General features: G+C 35.5%; 1 protein-coding gene across 5 annotated transcripts in view; it reads right to left on the reverse strand.

Moving 5' to 3' along the window:
• LOC149799155 (A disintegrin and metalloproteinase with thrombospondin motifs 18-like) overlaps positions 1–23,860 on the reverse strand; it is a 55,969-nt gene extending 32,109 nt beyond the window's left edge. For all 5 annotated transcript variants that reach the window (XM_089958303.1, XM_089958302.1, XM_089958300.1 and 2 more), the window contains exons 1-14: positions 23,603–23,860; positions 17,151–17,301; positions 16,081–16,283; positions 15,332–15,418; positions 14,166–14,266; positions 11,468–11,596; positions 9,306–9,422; positions 8,831–8,925; positions 7,693–7,769; positions 4,453–4,727; positions 3,296–3,356; positions 2,777–2,912; positions 1,814–2,001; positions 656–773 (exon numbers count right to left, since the gene is read on the reverse strand). In XM_089958303.1, coding sequence (XP_089814429.1) covers positions 656–773; positions 1,814–2,001; positions 2,777–2,912; positions 3,296–3,356; positions 4,453–4,727; positions 7,693–7,769; positions 8,831–8,925; positions 9,306–9,422; positions 11,468–11,596; positions 14,166–14,266; positions 15,332–15,418; positions 16,081–16,283; positions 17,151–17,301; positions 23,603–23,839 — 1,975 coding nt within the window. In that variant the 5' untranslated portion in view covers positions 23,840–23,860. The remainder of the gene's footprint in view (positions 1–655; positions 774–1,813; positions 2,002–2,776; positions 2,913–3,295; positions 3,357–4,452; positions 4,728–7,692; positions 7,770–8,830; positions 8,926–9,305; positions 9,423–11,467; positions 11,597–14,165; positions 14,267–15,331; positions 15,419–16,080; positions 16,284–17,150; positions 17,302–23,602) is intronic.
• Positions 23,861–24,387: the final 527 nt, after the last annotated feature.

Genomic DNA, 24,387 nt, shown 5'->3' on the forward strand with positions numbered 1-24,387 from the left:
TGTTAAGAGCATAAAATTACACAGGATATATAAATAGATTCTGACGTATGAAATGACAAGGACTACTTACAAATCTTAATAATAAGACTTAATGACGCCATTGGATTAATTTAATTAATCATGGGGTTTAGGCGATACTAGAATAATTCAGTAACTTCACATTTGTTGGAATAGGTCACATGAATAACCAGGTTCGAGGCAAAATGAGTAGCATAATCCGTCACATGGAGTTTATTGTGAAATATATGTCAATAGAAAGTGTATATATGGAAAGAACTGTGCGATCAGGTTCATTCCGATTTTGGAGTCATCCTCATTTCTTGTGTTTCTGTTGAAAGTCTGCAATCCTGTTTTATGTTGTCTTTATATATCATTGGAGAGGAAAATTTCCGGACAACGCCATCTTGACAACATCCCGAATCTTGGCGTACCTGTACATTTACGGTTTTGAAATGCATACAGAACGTTTCATTTCTTTGGGTTTCATACAAATCTTTTCAGGATTATTTTAGTTTCCTTCATATACCTTAAGTTCCTCTCACATTTACATTTGTAACAATGACAAATTAATTATTTAAGTATTAAATATATTGTTGTTTTTTTTCCTCTTTCTGTTACTTAGTTTATGACCATGAAGTCGCAACAGACTACTTACCCATAGTTGTATTAACCAACAATACACCTTCTTTTACGTAACACGTAGAGTTATCTCCCCCACACACACCGCACTTGTCTCGCACTTTATTACTTAATGTCCCATCACAACCAAACACCTGAAATGTATTGATTGAAAAACGCTTGCGTCAGAGAAAAGATGTTGGTTTTGTTTTCTTTAAAGAGGTAAATAATTTTAATATCTGACGAAACCTTACGTGCATTTAAAGTATATAATATTGCCATGTCCACATAAAGTCAGTCTTCAAATACCCTCTGCCAGTCAAACCCAAACAACAAAAACAATCTTCCACGCATGTTATTTACTCTCTCAGTCAATAGATAAACTAAAAATTTAAACTCTTGTAAATGAGTGCTACGAAAACTGAACTAAGTGCACCACACGCGGCCCAAAAATAAATGTTTTTATTACCAATTTCGAAACATTGGGTTCTGAGACTAAATTTTATAAAATATAAAAGCAGAGCTTCGTTTGCTCATTTAGAGACACCGATAAACGAAGCAAAGCTATTTATCATCATTGTAATTTATATGGAATAAATACAGATGTTTCGAAACTTACTTTCAGCTTTTCAGCATTTAATGAAAAAGGTGATATATATATATATATATATATATATATATATATATATATATATATATATATATATATATATATGAAGTGGTTTATCCTGCGTTGTGAACACTAAACTTTGATAAGGTCTTTTGTATAGTAAGTGTATATGTTGGACAGATCATAATTATTATAATGTATAAGCTGTAATTGAACGAAAATCACAATTTCTTAATATGCGTGATTAGCCCTTGGAATGAAAATTATAATGAAAAAGAAGCAATGGTTACTTCAAATGAAATTATTGAAAGAAAATTACAAAAGTTCTTGGAACACAATTCTTCAAACCAAATTTAAATGAAATACAACAAAACTAATTCACATGACTCAAACTACCAACACCGTCGAAGTTCTGGGAAGGATGTCAAAACCCAAAACTGGGTACATAATAATAAAATTATTATAAAAAATGTTTTAATGTTTATTATTATTATTATTATTATTATTAGTAGTAGTAGTAGTAGTAGTAGTAGCAGTAGTAGTAGTAATTTAGAGTACTGAGTTACTCAGAGCTTAGCATATCACCTTGCAATACCCCTGAAGGCAGGCGGCAACCTTCCCAGTCGACCCGGGTGCTCCAATGCTCTCTTCATAAGTGGGCTCCAAACTATTCGTGCTACAGGGGGTCCCATCAGGCATCAAACCATACCGCTGGTAGGTGCCGGGGATGTGGTTATTCTTGGGAGTGCATGTCACTTCGCAGGTCGCATATTCTGTTGGAAGGAGATACGTCAAAAGTGCGCTCACTACCTTATGGCAGAACATGTGATTCATGTATAATTGCACAAAGATGGCTTTAGTTTATTTTGATTTACTCTGTCTCAAAGAGTATTTTCTGAATGATATTTGATGTCTGAGCATCTATGCTACTGAACCCAAATTGTTTTACAGTGGGAATATCAATATTTACTGTCAGCATGCTTCCAATATGCTGCGTCGGAAAATGAAACCACATCCATTTTTGTCGAATAAACTCTTCCTTACATCTAAGAAGTGTGCCATTATCTGGAGCTGAAACTGCAGTGTTGGTTTTTGATGAAAATGATCGGCCACAACTTATTCATCTGTAGAAATGTCTGACAATGACTTAAAGCTCTTCAGTGAAGTAGTTAAGAAAACAAAGTATTTGGACAAATATGTGAACCAATTAGTTTCCATTCACTTTAAACAATCTCCATATCTCTGGTCATCTGAGCGGGTTTTAAAACTGCTAGTAACTGAAATGCAAACCAAACATCACGTTCGGCATTTAGTCTCTCTACTATATACCTTTATGCAAAGTCATTTCACCTGTAGGAATTCTAACGCGACCTAAGCATGCATTGGTTAATATTAGCAATTTGTGTATTTGTCTTTGATTTTTCATTAATAGTTATGCCAAATACTTGTATATATGCGTTCTGGAGGTATTACTTTGTATCCAACGCAAATACGAGTAAGTGTTACTATTACTTGAATCATAACATAACCTGTTGATGAGATTCTTACCCATGTAGTGGAAGCGATTTCCAGTGCCATCGTACTGGTCAGCGCTGAAAGCACCAGATGCTATGAGACCAGTACAAACTTCCCCAGACCTCTGCCTGATCAGAACTGAGGTATCAGAGCTGTCATTAACGCATGGCTGAAGTAACAATATTAAAATGCTGATTTAGTTATTTCTCCTTCAATATATGTTGAAAAAGCCACTAAAAACAAAATAAGAAAATTAGAAATTAAAAATTACAATGACAATCCAAAAATTACAACGGGTCTGTTGTAGCGCTTATTCTTCTAATGAAATATGTCATTTGTGATTAAAGCTTGGCATACATGCAATTTCAATTATGCATGTTACACTGTTGTAGACTATCCAGTTTGATGAAGTCATCCATGCAATTATTAACCGTCAAGTATGTCAATGTAAGAAACATGAAGATATTTACTGCATACATTTTATGCATTGCAGTAAATTTAAAACTGAAAATACTTGGCAATTGTGAAATTATCATCATATGTTATAATTACCTGCATGTTGCAGAATATTGCTTGATATTCTTCCCCCTCACATGGCGGAGCGTTCCTTGGTCTATAAAACGGACATCGGTAATATAATTATCTTCATAACAGTTTTATGTTTGGCATGCCTAAGTCTAGTTATCTATGACCGATTATGTTTTCATCACAAGGAAGTAGAATAATGCATTAATATGTTTCATTTAAGAGAGTACTTTTCACTCATGAACTTCGACCCCGAATGCATTTCGAGAGTTTTAATTTATAATCTAAAAATAACAATTCCTGGTTTTCTTTCATTGTTTAACAAATATACGACTGTTATGGCCGAAATGTGCCACAAACATATTCTGAAAGATCGTGTGAATTACTTGTAATGTTTTATTATAATTACAAAATATAGCCAGTCTGAAATCATTATGATGATCACAATTATATAACAGTATAAAAACTCCACGACCATTAATAAAATTAGAGCAATGTAGAATTAGGATTGTAGTAATGTATGGTGAGGAGTGCTATGCAGAATGAAGAGTGTCGCAATGTGATGAAGCAATATACAGTAAAGAGTGTAGCAATGCCATGTATCAATATAGAGTAAAGAGTGTAGCATGGCAATGTAGAGGGACGAGTAGCAATGTAAAAGTGCAGCAATGTAATATAGAAATACAGAGTGGAGTGTAGTAATATAATACAGCAATGTTGAGCGAAGAGTTCAGTTGAAAAACTTCGCAAGGTACTATAGCAATGTGAGTGACGTATTGAGCAATGTAGTATAGCAATATAGAGCAATGTAATATTGCAATGTAGAGTGAAGATTGTAGCATAGCAATTGGAATGAAGAGTGTATCATAGCAATGTAGAGTGAAGAGTACAGTAATGTAATGCAGCAATGCAGAGAGTAGACGTCTAAATTAGCTGTCACATGGTGTTATGCTTTCCCTTTTGAGCGACAGATCAAACTTTTCCCTTTTTATAGTAAATATGTCGGATACATACCTATGCAATAGACTGCTTATATATTAAAGTACAAAACACGACATGTAATGAACCCCTTGTGTTTGTCTGTGTTAAAAGGCCGACGATTAGATAATCAGATAGTTAAAAAGCCAGTCTGTCAAACAAATATACATATACAAAGATAGAAAGAAAGATGGACAAAAAGGTACTTGGGATTGTCACAGCTTCTTCTCCGGAACCGCACGCTTCTGCCGCATGTCTGAGAACAAGCTGTCCACCTATGCCATCTGCCCCATCCCCCCGGTACCACAATAAACAGGGATGGGTCAAGCCCTGTCTCCGCCCAGGTCTTGCAGTTACCCACGTGGCAGACCTTCCCTTCCCCACAGTACTGGCCATTTATCCCAGTTCCGTAGTTTTCCATTTGCCCATAGGTGAGGGACCCAATATCCATATCGATACAGCTTCTCCAATTACATGGTGCCTGTACAATATGCAAAGAAAACATCGTACATATTTCTTTTTCTTTCATTTTAACATTTTCGTTCTTTCAGTTTCTCTAGTATTTACAGAGTGCATTATTTGTGTTTATCTTGGGATTACACTAGTGCATCATAAAATTGATAGATTGATAACTGTTGATAATGTACTTCATTTGGCGACAGAAATAGATCGCTAACCAATTAGACTGCGAGCCACATGTCAAGCATTGCGTGAACGTTGTATATCGAGAAATTGTTGAGTACAATGATAAAAAAGCAGAATGGGTTCAGAGACCTAGATTACGTTATAAAACATATACCAAATCAAATTGCTATTTCTTTGCTAGTTCCACCTGATTTCCGGTAAAGTTTCATCAAACGGCAAAATGTGTTTCAGTTATTTTATTTGTTTATCAAAGCGAGGTTAATGTATGGTAGAAGTTAGGCGATTATAATATGGTAAGGGAAAGCATAATAGCATTGCACTACTTTATGTCATACGGAACAATTGCGTCAATGGTTTTCAATGCTAGAATCAAATCATATTTTATTAAAACTGCGGTATGTCAAAGACCTCAAAGTCACTAATTTTGCTAAGATGAACTTACACTGTTTGTAAACATAGGCACAACCAGATCTGCCAACCCATACTGACTGATGTAGTAAGGAGTGGACCTAAACCATACTGATTGATGTAGCAAGGAGTGGAGCCAATCCATACTGACTGATGTGGCAAGGAGTGGAGCTAAACCCTAGTGATTGATGTAACAAGGAGTTGAGCTAAGCCATACTGATTGATGTAGCAAGGAGTGGAGCTAAACCATACTAACTGATATACCAAGGAGTGGATGAATTGTTTTGGTAAGCTTTCTCCCAACTTTCAGTACAATAATTTATAATTTGCTTGGTTCGAGCCAGCGACCTTCCATATCCGAGGTGGACCCTCTAACCACTTAGGAGGAGCGGTCCATCTCCAAATTTGTACTCTATGAAATAAAACAGCATTATGAAAAGGACACCAAGTTAACGTATCACTACCTCTGCTTATAGAACAACTGTTGCACAAATATGAAAGTTATTTTTAATGATACAAGACAGGAGTACCAAAGACCTATCAGATCATTACTAGATAATACAATTCTAACTACTATATACTTGCATTCTGAATCATGCACTTAATTTGCTCGAGATATTTTTATTAGTGGCCTGCTTTCATGAGATATATAATCTCGCAAACTATTCACGACAGCTTCCAGTTTCAATTTTGTCTGCTTTACGACTATCTGAACTCCATTGAAATCTCCGTTTGACAATAATGGTATATCACCACATAAACCTTCATTACACAGTTCGGTGTGACAATAATATTATCCAGCCGCATATAACTTTATTTACTCGGCTCGGTTACACGACAATGTTATCTGGCTTGATTTGACAATACTATTATCTAGCCACATATAACTTCACGACACATCTTGAATTAACAGTACTATTATCTGGCCACAAAGAATTTCATGACGCACCTCAATTTGACAATGCTTTTATCTGGACACACAGAACGTCATTACACAGCTTGATTTGACAATATAATTATCTGGCTACAATGAAACTCATGACAAAGCTCGAACGGACAGTACTATAATCTGGTAGCACAGAAACTTCATGACAGCTCGATTTAACAGTAGTATAATCTGGTCACACAGAACGTCATGACACATCTCGATTTTACAGAGCAATTACCTGGCCGCACAGCTCGATTCGACAGTAATATGATTTGGTCACACAGAATGTCATGACACAGCTCGATTTTACAGAGCAATTACCTGGCCGCACAGTTCGATTTGACAGTACTAGTATCTGGCCTCACAGAACCTCATGACACAGTACGATCAAACAGTACTATTAATTGGCCACACAGAATTTGATGACACAGTTCGATTTCACAAGAATATTATCTCACCACATATAACTTCATTACACAAAATAAGTATCTGGACACATACAACGTCATCACTACAACTTAATTACACGGCTCGATTTTGACAAGAATATTATCAGGCCACGCATTCCAGAAATGTTCTTAACACGAAACTCAAACTCTAGCTTAAAACCCAAAGTCAGATATGATGATTAAAGCTGGTTTACGTCAGAAGAATAACTACAATACAGAGGCTAGTGAAAATTTCATGATTTCCACTTTAGTCTAATTAAATATCTAAATTAATCTCTATAAATAATTAAATATCTAATTAAATATCTAATTTAGTCTAATTGAAGTTATTGAATGCCGAAATTTACTAACTTTGAACTAACTCCTGAACGTCTTATTCAGAAAGTTTCGAGAATATGGCCAAAGAGGTCCAAAAGAATTAAAACTTGTAGTGAACTATAACTTAAGAATATAGAACGAAATGAAACTTATATCAGACTGTTGCATGCACTGTTTGGAAATGATATAGATATATGTGTTATTTGTTTTTAAATTGTTCTGATTTGCAAAATGGTAAAGTTGCGGCTACTCTAGGAGGCTGAACAATTGACATGAATGTTTGTTTTCCACGCGTAATTTACGAAGAAAAAAAGGTACGAGGAAGCGCCCTATTACATAAAGAATTATGCAACGCATAAGAATGCATGCAAACCATCCATAATTTTAATATACGAACGGTAGATCGGTTTTCTCCGGTCAAACAGTTCATCATGCCATACGTTTTTTAATAGTTTAACCTTATAATCACTTACAATTCATTTTGTACAGTCCTTGGAAAGTATCTTAAGAGCCTTTGAGAAAGCATATTTCACAATATACCCACAAAATAGAATTTTTTTTTAAAAATAAGTAAATCAATATAAGAGAATTCACACCTAAATTCCCCCTTCAAATTAACACGCGAATCCATAAAACGGTTTTTGGCTGTCTGCATGTCATTGAAAAAATAAATATAAATTATTGGTTGTCGTGCTTACCCACCAAGGAAGTGACCTATGCCTCCAGCCCTTTCCATTCGTTAATTCACATATCTCGTCTTCAGTGTACATCATACCTATAGAAAATGCAGTAAAGGGATATGTCAAGTGTAACTTAAATTTATATCCAATGTCTTTCAACAGGCCCTTCTCCCATCGCCACCATCATCGAAACAAAGCCATTTAGAATGTAATTCATAATACTTTTCTGGATTCATGACGAAAATTGGTTACACACTGCGCTAACGTCCGTAGGGAAGCAACATCTCATTGGCTATATTTTGACCACTGTTTACAAATGTTTCTCAAAGCACAAATAAAAGGCTCTTAAATACATAAGCAGTTCTATTTTTTTTCTTCTAGTGCTACAAACTAATAACTTCAAGTTTTCTATGTTACATCATACGATTTTAAGCAATAAAAATGAGTGTTTCATAGCCTGGTACAAACTGTATAAGTATTTGCGATATGTCAGTCAACTTTACTTAGCACCTTCTTATCAACAGATGGTAATAAATTAAGACATGTTGTAAGTAGTTGTACAATACTGTGTAATGAATTAGTGAGGGTCATCCTTTAGCAATATTACTGTAAAATATAGATAAAACAATCCAGAGATTACTGCTTTCATTTTGCTGATCGTTGATAGTTCTCGTACTTTTACGGTAATTGTTCACTCTGAAAGATTTTATAATTTCTTACACGTATGAGAAGATTTTCCTATGCTGTTCAATGTGGTAGCCACTCGGCGCAAATGCCTAAAGGCTCCATTGTCATTTCTTAAACTGATCGATTGAATCAGTTGGCTGTTTCTTTTATTCACGGATATTGAACTTTACTGTAGCCACTATATATCATGTCCATTGCAGTAAATTATATGTATTTAACAGACGTACGTTCTTATTCTTGATCTAAAGTGAATACCAGTATTAAACGTAATCTCCTATAATGATCAACATCATTTACCAAAATGTTTTACGGATGAGCAGCGCAATTACATTGTGCTTTATCAGTTTCTTACTTTTATCAATTCTCTCAAACAAACGATTTTCCAATATTTGAGAGTATAAAGAGTATACAGTAATTTCTGATACATATCTTAGAAGGGAGAACAGAAAGAAAGGATTGTTTTGCATACCTGGCATCATTGGCTTCAATACAATTGAGCGCATTTCTACCGGAATGTCAGTAGCCATGATGTTCGTCTCAAACAGACATCTGGCTCCACGTGATCTATTGAGCAAAAATATATAAACAGCAATATAAAAAACATTTCTCCAAATATGTAAAATTGTCATTCTGTATTGTGCAAAATGTGATAAAATATGAACCAATTTATTAAGTTAATAATATAATGGTTCTTCATTCAGTGACGAAAAATGCACATCGTATTGGGAATATTTAATATTTTGACCCTGTTTTGTCTCGCAATTCGCCTAGTTTGCAAATAATTAATCATTAAGGCAAGGAATAATTATCGGAGTTTGTTAAATGAAAGGAAATATTAAATATATTATACTAGCGATAGTCATACAAAGTAATATACAGAATGCAGACATACTAGGAGATAGATAAATAAAATGTAAGATAGATTTAAAAAAATAAACTCGTACTGTAGGAAGGAATTCAGTTGGGTTATACTGCAGTTGCTCCAATCGGTTGTCCTCTTGCCCATCGTTCCGTCATTGGGCGGGAAGCAACCACTGTCACCATCATGCCTCAGTCCTAAACTAAAATCATCATCATTATAATTATCATCATATGAAGACCGATAATTTATAGAGGATAAATAAATTAAACAAATGGGTCCAAATATTTATAGAAAATTCTAAGATAATACTCCGTTCTCAGATATTTATTACAGAATTAAATATTACATACGTTTTAGATTGTGAAGAGTCAGTGATCTCCTTCTACGGTTCTTAGTCCAAGCTACGGAGCAGGAATTTAACAACCTGGCACTTTAACTCAATACATTTATCGTCATTATTTCTGGATTGTGAATTATTGATAAAATCCCCAAGCCCTCGTTGCTCATTTTATGTATTTTTTAATGTTTATATACTGTGTATTAACTAAATCTAAAACAAATACATATAATAATATGACAATCGTAGCAACGACAAAAACAAATGAAGAAGAAAATGGAGAAGATGGAGAATGAATGGACAACGCTTATAAATGCACGTAGAATCAGAAAATAATATTCACCACACATTCATATAGTTAACATTTTCATCGTCATCGTCAGATTAACATTAGAAATCATCATCTTTTTCATTATCACTGTCCTAATCAATTTTGAAATCAAGATCAATTCATTGTAATTGACTGCACGTATGTAAATTAGTTCATCAAACATATATGCATACATATATAAAGCTTAAATACTAAAATTACCATTGCAAATTATTATTAGTAGTATTATTAATTGTGCTTTCTACAAGAATTAAATGGATTGTTAAATTCACTGGATAGATTGTGATTCTATAAGAAGATGAGAAACACTCTGATTTGCATACAGTGTTAGCTTGCTATGCATTTTCAAAAATGGAACCTTTCACATAATTACGAATATAGGCAGGTTTAAAATATTTGATGAAGTCACCGTTGTTAACATAAGAAGCCAACATCACGCTATGTCGGATACGGTAGGCGATCCCTATGTGAGATGCTATTCTCATTTGGCGTTTGATATGATGCAGGGCTTGTTCTAGCATTAGGAATATTTTTCTACAAAGGCATAACGGACGTACCTTATTTTTGGCAAATGCGTGCCGTAGGCTTACCAGTTATTATGGAAACCCCCAACAGCTGAGGTTTTCGTCAACCCATGATTGGCCTTCAAAGCATTCCAGAGCCACAGCTGATCACCAATAGTCAAATGAGTCTAATTTAAATCTAACGACACGCTTTTTTCCTCAGATCCGTTTAAGAAGCGTGCCTAACTCTCTTCATTCCACCTCGTATACATTTGTCCGTAACGTGAGGGTGTTGTTGTAATTAGATTAAATACTAACGGAATTTGTTAGGTGTATCACATCAACACTAAAACGAACGGAAGCAATTTCGAGGACTGAATTTATTTATGGCACCTCTTAATTTCAAACTTTATACTTAAATGCTGTTTAAACCAAACAGCTTGATTATTTCAATGAACGGTTAATATTAGATAGTTTTTCGTTACAAATCATGTCCTTCTTTCCGATCCTAATTAGATTGTAAGAATGGTGCAAATTATGAAAAACGGTAGCATTTGGGCTTTAAATGATATTGCTATTATTATTATTATTATTATTATTATAAAACCCAAATCTCAAGAAAAATGTTTTCTCTTCTACAAATGAACGAGTTTCGTTTGTAAGACACGAGTTGATAACAAAAGTATTATTGAACATTATATGCACATTCGGTGGACACTCCCACGAGAGGATAAGATTTTGGAAGCAGAACCGAAATTGTACTGTATTACTGAACTCAAACTTTCGACTCTGATGTTGGGATTTCACTATCCTAATGCAAACCATTATTTTTGTCACATTCCTAATCTAAAGAATATCCTCAAATTCATAACTCTTGATACCCTGCAATAAAGCTGCAAATCAAACGGTTCATATCGGAGTCAAAGGCAACACCATGTCAATTTCACGCTATCATGTACACCTGTTAATTCCACATATCCCAAGAGGCTTTGCAATATTAGCAAATTATATCCCATTCTCATGCGAATGTGAGATCATGATGTGCTGACTGGTTATTGTCTCATTCAACTTACGTGTGTCCAAGTTCATGAGCAGGAATGTAAAAGTTGGGGATGATTTTCTCCGCTGACACCGCGCACCGGGTGCTACCCTTGCAAGCGCCGTTTTGATACGCCATTCCAGAAACGTCAGTGTTCCTCTGCCTGCATAAAGCATGAAATAGTATATGGTGAGACAAAGTATGGTGTTTTGTTTTATATTTACACTCGTTCATTCCTCATTGCACCATCTGATATCCATCTTTATAGTATTGATAACAACAAGAACAAAAATACAAGAAAATGACAACGCTATTCCATAAGAAAGTTGCCATTTTGTGTTGCATTCTGAGCTGAATATTCTTTTTGCACACTGTTGGCGATGCGTTAAGGAACGAAATGCAATAGGGTCTTATCAAACCAAAAATTCTCCCCACTGTGCCTTAGAGGGATTCTAACAAAGTACACCAATAATTTGCCGTCGGTTATAGGTTCATAACGATCTGACGATTCACTATTATATATGAACATGGGAAACTCATTATTTATATCGATAGGGAACCAGCTTCTAAAAGGTATGTAAACAATAATTTAGTACTGTTACAATATTATATGCTCCGTTAACTTTACATTGTCAGAATCGTTCAATATTACCCGATACTGAACTCGCGTGCTAATACATATATTGCATTCACCTGCATAAAGAAACTACTTTCTACTGAAACAATCAATAGACGCAGACGCCAGCACTTAGGATTTGTAAATAAATCATGTAAACTCGCGTAAGAGGCGCTTGACGTTGTGGTTGTTTAAATTTATTTCTGAATGAACTAAAACAGATGTTTGCTTTGGCACATTCCGCGTTAAATTTGGTGATACAATGTTGCGGATTTAGGCTAGCTACTGTATACAACAGGTGCAAGAAAGGGTCCTTACAAATAACATACAAGTGACAAGTCATAAACTGTCTTCTTTAGCGGGTGATAAGAATCGCAAAACAATATGCATACAGTTTTACATCCTGAATTTCCTCAGAATGTACTTTCTTAGTTCTGCAAATCCGAATTACATGTCATAGGTTCTCAATCTTGATTACACATTTCAAAATTGTACTGTAATGAGGCTGATAAGTTCAGTTACATCCTCCTTACTGCACTCAAAATGAAAAAGCATTAAATTCCATAGCGTGCTTTTGATAATTGCAACTGAAAGACTTCATATTTTTCCACATTATGATTTCAAACATTCAGTGACAGAAACAGAAACACATTTGCAGATGTCAACACGCTTCTCCCTCGCTTCGTCAGTCCCATGTATTTCATGTGGAATTGTCGTATGTAAATCCAGTTCATAGTCACGAAATTTCGTAGAATCGAAATAAATGCAAAAATCATTCATTCCAAATGGAAAAGTGTTTGCAATGCGTATTCATTCACAATAGGACTCCAATTTTCAATTTTAACTTGAAAGTTATATCGAGCGCGCGACTAGATTCAAATTTATCTGAGCGGAGTTATGTGCGCAGTAATAATGTTGTTGTTGTTTAATGATGAATATGCGCTTGTGTATTTAGTTTGGAATGCGGCAAACATTCAGTTACTTTGTTTCGTGTAGTGTATTTTGTTAATATAATTAAACATTAGGTAGAATTAAAAAAAAATAGCATATAATAAAATGGTTACAGCATTTGTATGGGAAAATATGAACTCGTTTTGTCGGATGGATATACTGCACTCCCAAGGACGTGCAGTTTTTCCATTCGAAAAACTCGTTCATATTTTCCCATACAAATGCAGTAACCTATAATTACAAAACTTCATTTTACAGAACACACTCCAAAATATATAATACACGTTGAAATAATAGTGCGTTTTGTATCTACAGGATGAGCTCTACATATATTATGGACTTCTGAGAGAGTGACAGTTGTAAGTTTAAGTTGTTTGCATTTGCAACATGCACAATTGAGAGAATGTTGGCATAACTCTGCGTTACCTTTATATACTGTGACTGGAATTTCTTTGGATATTGTACTTGTGAAAATTCTACTTATCTAAGCACACATTTAACCATAACGAGTACTCCTATATGCTCAAAATCAGCCAATTAGCATAGAGTACCAATCATTAACAGTTATCACAATATAAACGATTTTTTGCCAGACTAAACAATGCCAGCTTCTAAAAGTGTAATCAATGAATTACCAAATATATAAATATTAAAAAACAACAGTTATCGACTCTTGTATTTAACAAGTTCATTCCAAGTCCAGGATGTGAAACTGATCGAGTAGAGCTATCAGGTTTTACATATGCACATCTGAGGTAAATCCAAGCTCTAAACTCTTTACCCCATATTTCACCCATCAATCATACATCATGATAAGGCGAATTTAAAATTCTGTGAATAATACTTAAGATATACAAGTACTTTGTTATATAACCAGTGTCACAGTAAGGAAGACTGGGGGAAATTCTTGTTCTTTAAAATTCTAACTTCATGCAAAATACGAAACTGCAGAGCACCACGAAAACGCATGCGCCGCACTGATAAGTTCTTTCTCCAGAAGATCTTTTGTTTTGTTGTCAAACAGATTTCTATTTTGATAGAACCTGTATGTTTCATCCAATCTGTGTTGAAACATGATGCATAATGTTTCAAGTAACTTTATCGCTATTTTGTGGGTTTCTTTTCGATTATTCTGCTATTTCTACAAATTCAATCGAAATAATACCCTGTATGCATATGCATATGATCATAGGCTGGTTCATGTTTGGTTCCTTGACAGAAGAAACGCACGGTGGCTCCCAACTGTGTAGAAGCATTGTACCAGCTCTGCAATAATAATAATAATAATAATAATAATAATGATAATAATAATGGAAAATCAATAATGACAACAGCAATGACACGGGCAGGCATATTTGCCTACTTCAGTGGCGGTAAATCTTCACGGAAAGTGTTTTGCCTTGTTCAGTAAAGAACCTTGATGTAAGTAATGGTCAAATATGTTGGTATACGACATAACTGCTTTTAATCCATTATTAATTATGTTTTTATAAATGTTTTCTTACCGAAAATCCATATCTTGTTGCCGTTATCACAACCAAAGGATGTTATGTTGTTGCCAATATGACATTAGTAATGATACTACACTCTCATGACGTAATCTTGTGGCCAATCCATGGTTAGTTATGTTACAACAATCACGTGATATTATTTTGCAGGTAATCCACGATTACTTATTCTGTCACAATCAATGGATGCTATCTTGCGGCTAATCCATAGTTATCTTACACAATAACGTGATGTTATCCTCCTTTCAATTCATGTTATATATGTTATCACAACCACTGGTTGTTATATTGTGGCCAATATTTGCTTAATTATATTATTACTATGACAATATTTCATCTTGCACCTTATCTATGGTTAGATTTGTTGTTGGATTCCCTTCATGCTATATTCTTAATGGCCTAGTTTTGTGCGCTACTGTTATCGTTTTGCTTGTCGCTGGGTGCTATTTGCATCAGAACATTTATGGAATCCAGGAAGAAGGTGCAGGAAGGTAATTGGACAGACAATTTAAGCAATTTGGGGCATATGAACTATTAGATACAGTTAGCAACCAAATGGCATTTGTCTGGTTTTCAAGTTACGGAAGTAAAATAACCTTTATAAATTTATGTTCCTCAATGCATTGGTGAAATGTGTCTTAGGCATACGCAAAGTTACTTCATTTACTCCAAATGACAGGGTATTTAAGATTTTTGGGGATTCATGGCATGAAACGAATTTGTAGAAGAAAAAAAAAACACCAAATATTTAACCAGATCGTTTTGAGTACCATGATAAAATTAATATAAAAAATATTAATATAGAAACTATGCACACACTTACTGGGTCTTGCGTAAAGAATACCATCCGTTTGATTGTAATTTTCACATCGTAGCCGAGTTGATTGCGTTTACTCCACTCGCTCTGGACCTACAACATAAATACACACATAATAATATCTGACAGATGACAAGCGAAAAACATGACAATTTTACTCTCTTTACTAAGTTGGTGCATTCTTAAATAATGCTAATCCTTTGTTGCATACATGTATGTTCCTGAGGATTGCACTTCATTCTTCTCCTTGCTGGAAATGCATAACATATATGTTACAAATCATGCACGCTTAACTACGTGTAATGCCTCTGCTATCAAAGTTTATCTTATGTCTACAGGCATTTCGGACACTTCTAATGTCTACATCTATTTCTGATCCAACAATCTCTAACAGCATTTTGGACCCTTCGTTATACCATTATAACTTTTAACTTCTCTCTTTTTTCCTTGACGTAACCATGTCTGACGTAGTTTGTGTTGAATATATACACCGGTATTTCATTATTTATATTATCATCATTAGTATTAGTAGTATTAGTATTAATATTATTAGAATCATTATTTACTATCACATCTTTCTAGAATTTTCGATATCCTGACCCTAATTTTCTTTTAAAATGTCTTCAAATCTATTACTTTTTATACATGAAAAAAATTGTACAATCCCATTGATATTTCGGACAATGTCATTTAAATAAACATCGGTATTTTATCAAACCAAATAATGTATTCGCTTGCACAGCCGATCCATATACCCCGTTCCACTGAACCAGCATTCTCTCTATCTTCCCCTCCATCGACGTGGCCCCGCCATTTTCCAAGATCTCTGTCATCAGCTGGTCGGTGTAGACTGCAGTTTCAACTTCAATGGATGGTATAGACGTCGCCCTGTGTGACCTTCTTAGGCCTGAGGTGTCTTCTGTCCATTCTGATCCACTGTCTACTGAATCGAAATAATCTACATGAAAAGAAAGGAAATAAATATTCGACAGTCTTGAGGTTCCTTTTTCCCTTTTTCTTGACAACATTAATTCCTTGTTTATGTCCGTCAAGTACTCTCTCTCTCTCTCTCTCTCTCAGAACCGTCCGTACTGAGGGTGGTGGACTCGCAACCAGATTGGTACATTTCGAACCCTGCCCTGACCAAACAGGCTTTCAGTGTAATGTTTGGGTGAGGTACTTCATTCGGTATTCCTCAGCACAATTTCATTTCGTTGATGTTCTTAATTGGCAGAAAACACTAAACAAATAAGTAATTCTTGCCTGATATACTTAATTTAAAGTAGTAAGCGTGCTGCATACAAGTGAGAACCATATGTAAACTGAATACACGACAGGTGGTCTGTCTGTGTTGGGGTTATGTTTGTCGCCTTTGAGAAATGAATATTAAACTGAAAATGAGTTTAAGTTATCCATTTCAGAATAATCTTTAGGCGACTTTCAGATGCACTGTAGATATAAATGAATAAAACTCTGTATGTCAGTCGGGTCTGCAAAAAATTAAAATTTGGTATTGAGGAATAATTTCCTTATTGAAAAATATATGAACATTAGGACGTTAATTAAAGTAAATTTTTCAAGTATGAAATTGCAGTTCCAATTAGGTAAACACAAAACAGTTTTTAGCCAAGAGCAAAATAAATTTAAATATACGATTATTAATGCATCTTTGAAGATTTATATATTGCGTATGGACACGGTATATTGCGATCTACCTGGTGAACCCGTCTGGTCGGCTACATGTTGTCGATATATTCTTGAAAGATGCAACTTATATATCACTTTCAAATGTGATAAATTTAATGTTATGATAAGTTCTTTGTACCTGCAATACTCGGGTTTTCAAGTGATGACGTCCTAAGCCCTCTCGCCACCAAGATGTTGTTGATGTTGTTCAACTGTGTGAATTTCGCAATAATTTGTTCTGGAAGTGTTTGTATATGGTATTCATGCACATCGTCGTTAAAATATCCTCTCTGTAAATAATAATAATAATAATAATAATAATAATAAGAAGAAGAAGAAGAAGAAGAAGAAGAAAAATGGATGCCAAAATTCTCTCTGCTGGCTTTCATCACGTCTAACAATCTGTTAAATTCATGCAATGGTTGGTGGCCAATTTACCTGAGAAGATAATAAACAACAAAAAAAGAAATCGTCCTTTAAAAGTTTTCGGTTATTTAGTAACGGTTGCCAATTTTGATGACGGTGAGAGAGGAATTGTTCTGTCTGAATCTCGAGACGATTCTTGTCAAAAGATTTTGTAAAACTTTTCGAGCTGGTTTAATGAAGCCCTTTGCATTCGTTTCAAAATTTGTTTTGAAACAATCGTTAAGAATGTTTTTCGTGAGAAAGTTTTCGATCAAATTTAGTCAAATTTCATTGTTTAGTTTTAAACAAGTATTCGTTTTAAGGTTTCTGTCTTTAGTAACTGTGGAAATATCTCATGAATGATCGGCACTACTTGCACAAACAGAAAACATCACTTTAGAAAAATAAATATTTCAAACTTTCGATATGAGCTACTTGAATTTACGTTGCCATTTTGTATCATTGCTGGACTTTACAGATTACATGTTGGATTATGGGTTGGTGTTGAAAAGATATTTGTCAAACCAACTAATATGCCAATTACTAGGAGCAGATCTCATGATGTACAGTTTTAACGAGACTTTATGGTATAGTACAAAGTAGTTAAAATGGACCCAAATTTCTAAACATAAGGATACGTCTGGATATCTTCAAGAATACGTGTTTAGTAATATGAGAAAAGAATATTTCTTCGTATTAGGTGTTATGGTCGTTTAGTCATGCGTGACGTCAATCTACAGCCTGCAGCTTGGAAAAGCGTACTGATAAGTCATATGAACGTGAAGCAAGAAAAACCATACAAATGTCAAATTACTGTCTCGTGAGGCTGTGTTCATCCGGTAATTAGAGTAAAATTCTTTGTGATATAGGCGCGTTTAAAATCTGTTTAGCTGACACCGACTGATTGATGTCAATTGGAAGCAAGGGAAACGTCAAGCTAGGCGCACGTAGGAGAAGTTTTGAATACATCGGTATTGGGATCCCTTGTGTGTTGCAATATTTCTTGTCACATTTGATGCAATTCTGGTGAATTTTCGTCGAGGAAAATCTTATTAAAGGTCATTACAGTAACAGAAAATTCGCATTGAGGGATACTTGAAAGACAAAGCTAACTTAACAATGTAGGGCTCATGAGAGTCAAACTATTCAACTTTAACAGTACTGTCCAATATCCATATTAAGTACTATCCATCACAAATATTCAGAGAACTATCCAACACACAATTTTTGATATAATGTTAATCGCTTACGTTTTGATTACTATCCAGCACCCACTTTGTGATATGCTATCTGTCATTTAATTTGTATTACAGTTCAAATTTAACTTTTTAATATACCATCCATCACCCAGCTACCGTTTGATATACTATCAAAACATTTAATTTTGGATATGCCATCAACATGTTCTGGGAATGATCAAGACCACATACCTTTAATAGCCAGCTAAAAGAGCGGCAGGGCTTCTATGCATTATACATACGAACGCACAAACATAATGTCATAAGAGGGGTAAGCTGTAAAAGAAGGAGGAACACACACACACACACACACACACACACACACACACACACACATATATATATATATATATATATATATATATATATATATATATATATATATATATATATATATATATATATATATATATATATATATATAAACTGAAAACGAACAGTGCAAAACCAGTGTCTAAGTACCCTGAGCGCTTTCGACTCTGAATGAGTATTTTTCAAAGGCAAATCAAAATACAAAAGAGAGACAAGACAGTCAAATCAACAGAAAAACCATTGAGGCTACAAAACTTTACATTACTATTTCTGCAGTTACATTACTATTTCTGCAGGTATAAAAACTTGAAAATGTTTGTGTTTCGCCTATTCTACTTCAACTTGATGCGGATGTTGAAAATATATTTGGTCTGTCCAAGAAATCGGTAAGCCATATCGCTATCAGCTATTTTATACAAAGGTATGTGAGCGCAAATTATATCCTGAATATTTCAAACTGATAGTAGTAATTATATGCTATTTGGCAACTAATAAGCAAATTTAGAGAATTATTTAAACGAAAATGTGTAGGTTGCAAAAAAGATGATTGTATCTGTGCGTGGCTGTCTTTTTCTAATCATCTTGGTTTAAACCGATTGGTTTCAACGTTGTAAGGCGGCGTATCCAGTAAGATTCCCTTTCTTTCCTTGTTCTGCAGCTCCATTTGTGGCTGTAAGCAATTACGATAAGTATTATATCACTGAAAGTGGCCACGGGAGAAGAAGTATCCTACGACTTGACTTCTATACAGCTTCTTTGTCATCCAATTAGCTGTTAAAACCATTTGTATAAGTCTTCGGTATGACTCATCCGGGGTTCGAAACCGCGACATCCCGCATCCGAAGCGGACTCGGCCACCATTGCGGTCCCAAGAGAGAGAGAGAGAGATTCACAATCCAAGATTTCCAAATACGTACTATGACTATACTGGTGTTCAGCACCCAGATGCCAGATGCGACATCAGTCACAAGTGCTAATACCTTGTCAACTCGTGCACTGACAGCAGTGTTGGCAGAAGAGCATGCCAGTGGTTTTTGAAGATGCAATTATCGTCTGCTATCCAACATCTACCAACATGAAACTTTGGAAATCAAGATCAGTGGGAAAAGAAAAATGTTCGACAGCCGTTAGAGATTAGTTTGACATTGGAGCTACTCAGAAAAGTGACTTCCAGAAAATTTTAAATGACAGCTTACATATACACGGTGAAATTTAAAGAATTCAAATCTTACATTCCAGCAAAGAAATCCAATGTCTTCATTACTGACTTATCTTTGTCAATGTAAGAAGAATTTAACGACAGTTCCAAGCTACAAAATGATCATTTGAGACTATCCAGCTCTCATACCAGTTTAAAGTATCATGTCTGGATGGACACCTGCAGAATTAATATCTTCCAGGATCACTATTTGGACTTTATCTGCTTTTTACTCCAAATATCGAACGGAAAATAGAATTTACATCTTGTGTTGTCCAGCTTATCGTGTTTGCATCGACTGTGTGCAAAACTTGTATGCAATCTCTATCGAAATTGTAGCGAGATTTAAGACGACGTGAAAACATATTCCGTTTGCTCTAGTATATACTATTCTGGTTTTGCTGAGTGGGTTTTAGACCTCACCGACGACACTTGGAGGTACATCGTTACAGAAACAGTCGTCGTTAAGCTAGTCATAGCTCACAATCTCTTAGGATACGCCTGAATAATTTCTTGTGAAATAGTATTCAAATCAAGGAAGTGAAATTCCAACACTCAACATGAACGTGGCCAAAATCATTTTCATCAAAGCAGGAAACGACAATTTCAAGATTCTATGAGTTATCTGACTAGGCCTTTGAGAAATACTTTAAATATTTGAAGTAGCATATATGTCAAGAAGTTACTGTCCACTCTTTAGCAATACCTAAGTTAATCAACACATTGTGCTCCCCCATTTGCCGGAAGATAAATCACTACTACGACTTCGATGATATGCAAACAGAACAAAGAGAAACTTACTACATTTGGTCTCAAACACTCTCTTGTCAGTCCCTTTTGATTTTCAAGAGCAACTAGTGAAATATTGTTGATCCGGTGTGAACATTTTACGACGTTGTTGTGGAACATTTGACCAATATGTCTTGATCACAGAGGGAGCTACTACCATTGTCGAAGCGAGTGGATGAGTCTATCTAAAGAAGTTCATACTTGAGAAAACACTGGACATCATTTCACCTTAATGGTATCTGTTAATTGTTGATATTCTGCAAAACGCTTTGTGTTGGTTGCATTACTAGTGTGAAATACAAGACAAATGGATACAACAAGCTAGTAACGGTGGTGGAGAGTATAAGTTGGACTTTATTCAGTGGGTGGCCGGGAAGTAGAAAATCAGCAGATCGTGTAGGAAATTGCAAGACTGTTTATTTAAGTTATGCTACTTCTTTTCCACAATGAGACCCAAACAATCATTTCACTGAGTGTCATAGAAGAAGTCAAGTCAAGGATGTCAAGTGACAGTAATATGGGAACACGACTGTGTTTTTTATATACATTTATAAAAGATCCAGAATTTCGTTGCATGGTTGACGATTAAAAAATAGTGGACATAAAGCCTTTAAATGTATATGACAGCTTCTTTGGAGGACGAACTAATTCTATATGATTGTTGTACGAAACTGACAAATCTCAAGGAGAACAAATCAAATACATCGATGCAAGCATGTTATATCCTTAATATGTCAATAAGCTTCACTCTCCACTGGTCCTTTTGAAATTTCAATCCATTGCTGACTTCAGATTCAATGAAGTCGACTGTGATGCAGTGCCATGTGACCAGGGTGATGCTATAGTCTGTGACGTCAGCAGTGTAGCTCGACCTTGCTACTACAAACGTGATGCTTTTGAGACTCACCCATACACTCACAAATAAGCAAGAAAACAAGAAGAGTATATAAAATTACAAATAAATGAAGACTACACGTTTACAGTGGATTCGCCTAGCTATTATAGTTTTGAAAGTCGATTCCAGTTTTAGAAAGGGAAATGTCTCAAACATCTGGAAGAACCTAGCCCAAAACATTAGTCAGAGCTGGATTTGCCGACTTGGGACAAGGAGACGAAGTGCAGTATTTCGGCTGTGACGTGGAAGTTCAAGAGTTCCGAACCTGAGGGATGATATCCTTCACGTCCCTGCTTAAAGCACATAAAGCTGTGAAAATCAAGAGGGGATGGGCGCACGAGAGAGAGAGAGAGAGAGAGAGAGAGAGAGAGAGAGAGAGAGAGAGAGAGAGAGAATTTTAGCGTCTCGACCACACTCGGGTGAGAGCAGAAGAGAGAAAGCGAAAGAGGGAATAATAAAAACACTGAGAGAAGAGATACCGCAATAAAATGCAGATTGCATTATCCAATCCTGATGGTCGGGAAAGTGAGGCTAACCATTTACAGTGTTTCCTCTCACCAACCATTAATCTTGCGATAGGGATGATTGATACAACAAATGTGCTGCTTCCAAAGCCAGACCTGAGAGGTGCGTCTACTAAATGCAAGTGTGGTATATATCAAACGACCCTTTACATGGTCAGCCACGTGTCTTTAAAACATAGCTATCCTTGTTTGTGTGTGACTGTGTGTGATTTCATCTCTCTTCTTTAACATCCTAAACCTCTTCTGTGATAGTATGTTTGTATGTTTGCATGTACGATGTGTGGAAGCACTCATAACCACTTTGATCAGTAGAAAATGGTATTGGAGGTCTTGGTCATTGTTATATCAGAAGGTGGGTGTTGGATAGTAATCAGAAAGTAGCTGACGGATAGTACTCGAAGAAAGGGTGTAGAATAGCTATCAGAAAATATGTACGTTTAACTATCAAGTGCCCCATAATGTTAATTACCAGTCTGGGTCTCAAGTGCCCCATAATGTAAATGTAAACATACCCGGAAATGATAATTAACGTTTGGATCACATGTGCACCTTCCCCCACCCCTAACCCAACTTCTTCTGCAGAATAACTACATAGCCACTATAGTCATGTGTAACTCCATCGCCTTCTGAAATTTCGCACCCAGAGCATGGATGAATATTCTGAAAACGTTGTATCTACAGATCGCCCTCGTATCCAGTAGTGTCGTAATTCTTGTTTATTATCAGAAAAGCTGTTCCTTTCAGAAAATGGGTGTTTGGGAATAATTAATTGCTTATAATCAAAGAAATGTATGTATGTATGTATGTATGTATGTATGTATGTATGTATGTATGTATGTATGTATTGCCTTAAAGTTGATAGGAAGCGTTTATTTATTAATAATATCATCATTTATTGACAAGGTTTTTTAGCACAACTGATACAGTTGTAGTTTAGAAATCAATATCAATGAAGATCAGACCGTACGGTTAGAGCAAACATGCAGTGTGGAAGATTTCAACAAATAATAGCAAATATAACTTATATAAATTACAAAGAAAGAACAAATACATTATTAGTATAGCTATTATATCACGTTTCTCCTGTTTATCAGATATTGGTTCCATCTAACTTAAAGTCGGAAGGGTATTACCTTAGTGATAAAAATAGAATTTATCAAAGCACGTTAAAATTTTAAATACGTGATTCTTAGCAAATGCGCGAGAAAGAAAAAGAATCAAAAATATTACCAGCTCTGAACAGTAGGATATCGACGCTGTCCCACCATGCGACGCCACAGATCCTGCAAGGAAGCAATCTGGATGTGTTCCTGTCCATTTCTTTTCCTCGGCATCTCCAGCACGTGTCGATATGGTAGCACTGGGATGAAGCACTGACTGCACGTGCATCAACTCAAGCTGAAAAGTCTCTCCATACGCTGGTATTGACAAGGTGATCGGTTCTTGAAATGAAGTTGAACGCTTCATTCTTCTTAATATTTTTGAATCTATGATACGAAACAAACGAAAGAGAACAACACAGTAGTGTCTTAAGGTCTCTTACCTGAACAAATATCAGTTAAATGCGATCTTATTCGCAGCGTGATTTTCTCGTGTAAAGAAGCCTTAATGTCTCATTCATTATTGATTTATATTGTGATCAATCATTTCACAAATATGACTGGGTTGTCCAAATGCATGGGACCGCTCCGGTAGCCTAATGGTTAGAGCGTCCACCTCGGATGCGGGAGGTCGCAGGCTCCAACCCCGGCCGAGTCATACAAAAAATGGTACTAACAAGTGCCTCGCTTGGCGCTCAGCATTAATACGTTAGTGTTAGGAGTGGTCGAATGGTGCCAGGATAATGTGACTGGATGTGTAATGATGCCCCAGTGTTAGACATCACAATAAACTGCCACACAGTAGACATCGTAGCGATATGACTGAAAAAATGTTAAAAATATAAAACTTATGGACAGAGGGGTGGGGGTATGGAAAGATCCTGACAGATCACTGTTCCCAGTCTGACATGTATT

Source organism: Sinohyriopsis cumingii, chromosome 5, assembly GCF_028554795.1.
Source record: "Sinohyriopsis cumingii isolate HCF-2022 chromosome 5, ASM2855479v2, whole genome shotgun sequence".
NCBI lineage: Eukaryota > Metazoa > Mollusca > Bivalvia > Unionida > Unionidae > Sinohyriopsis > Sinohyriopsis cumingii.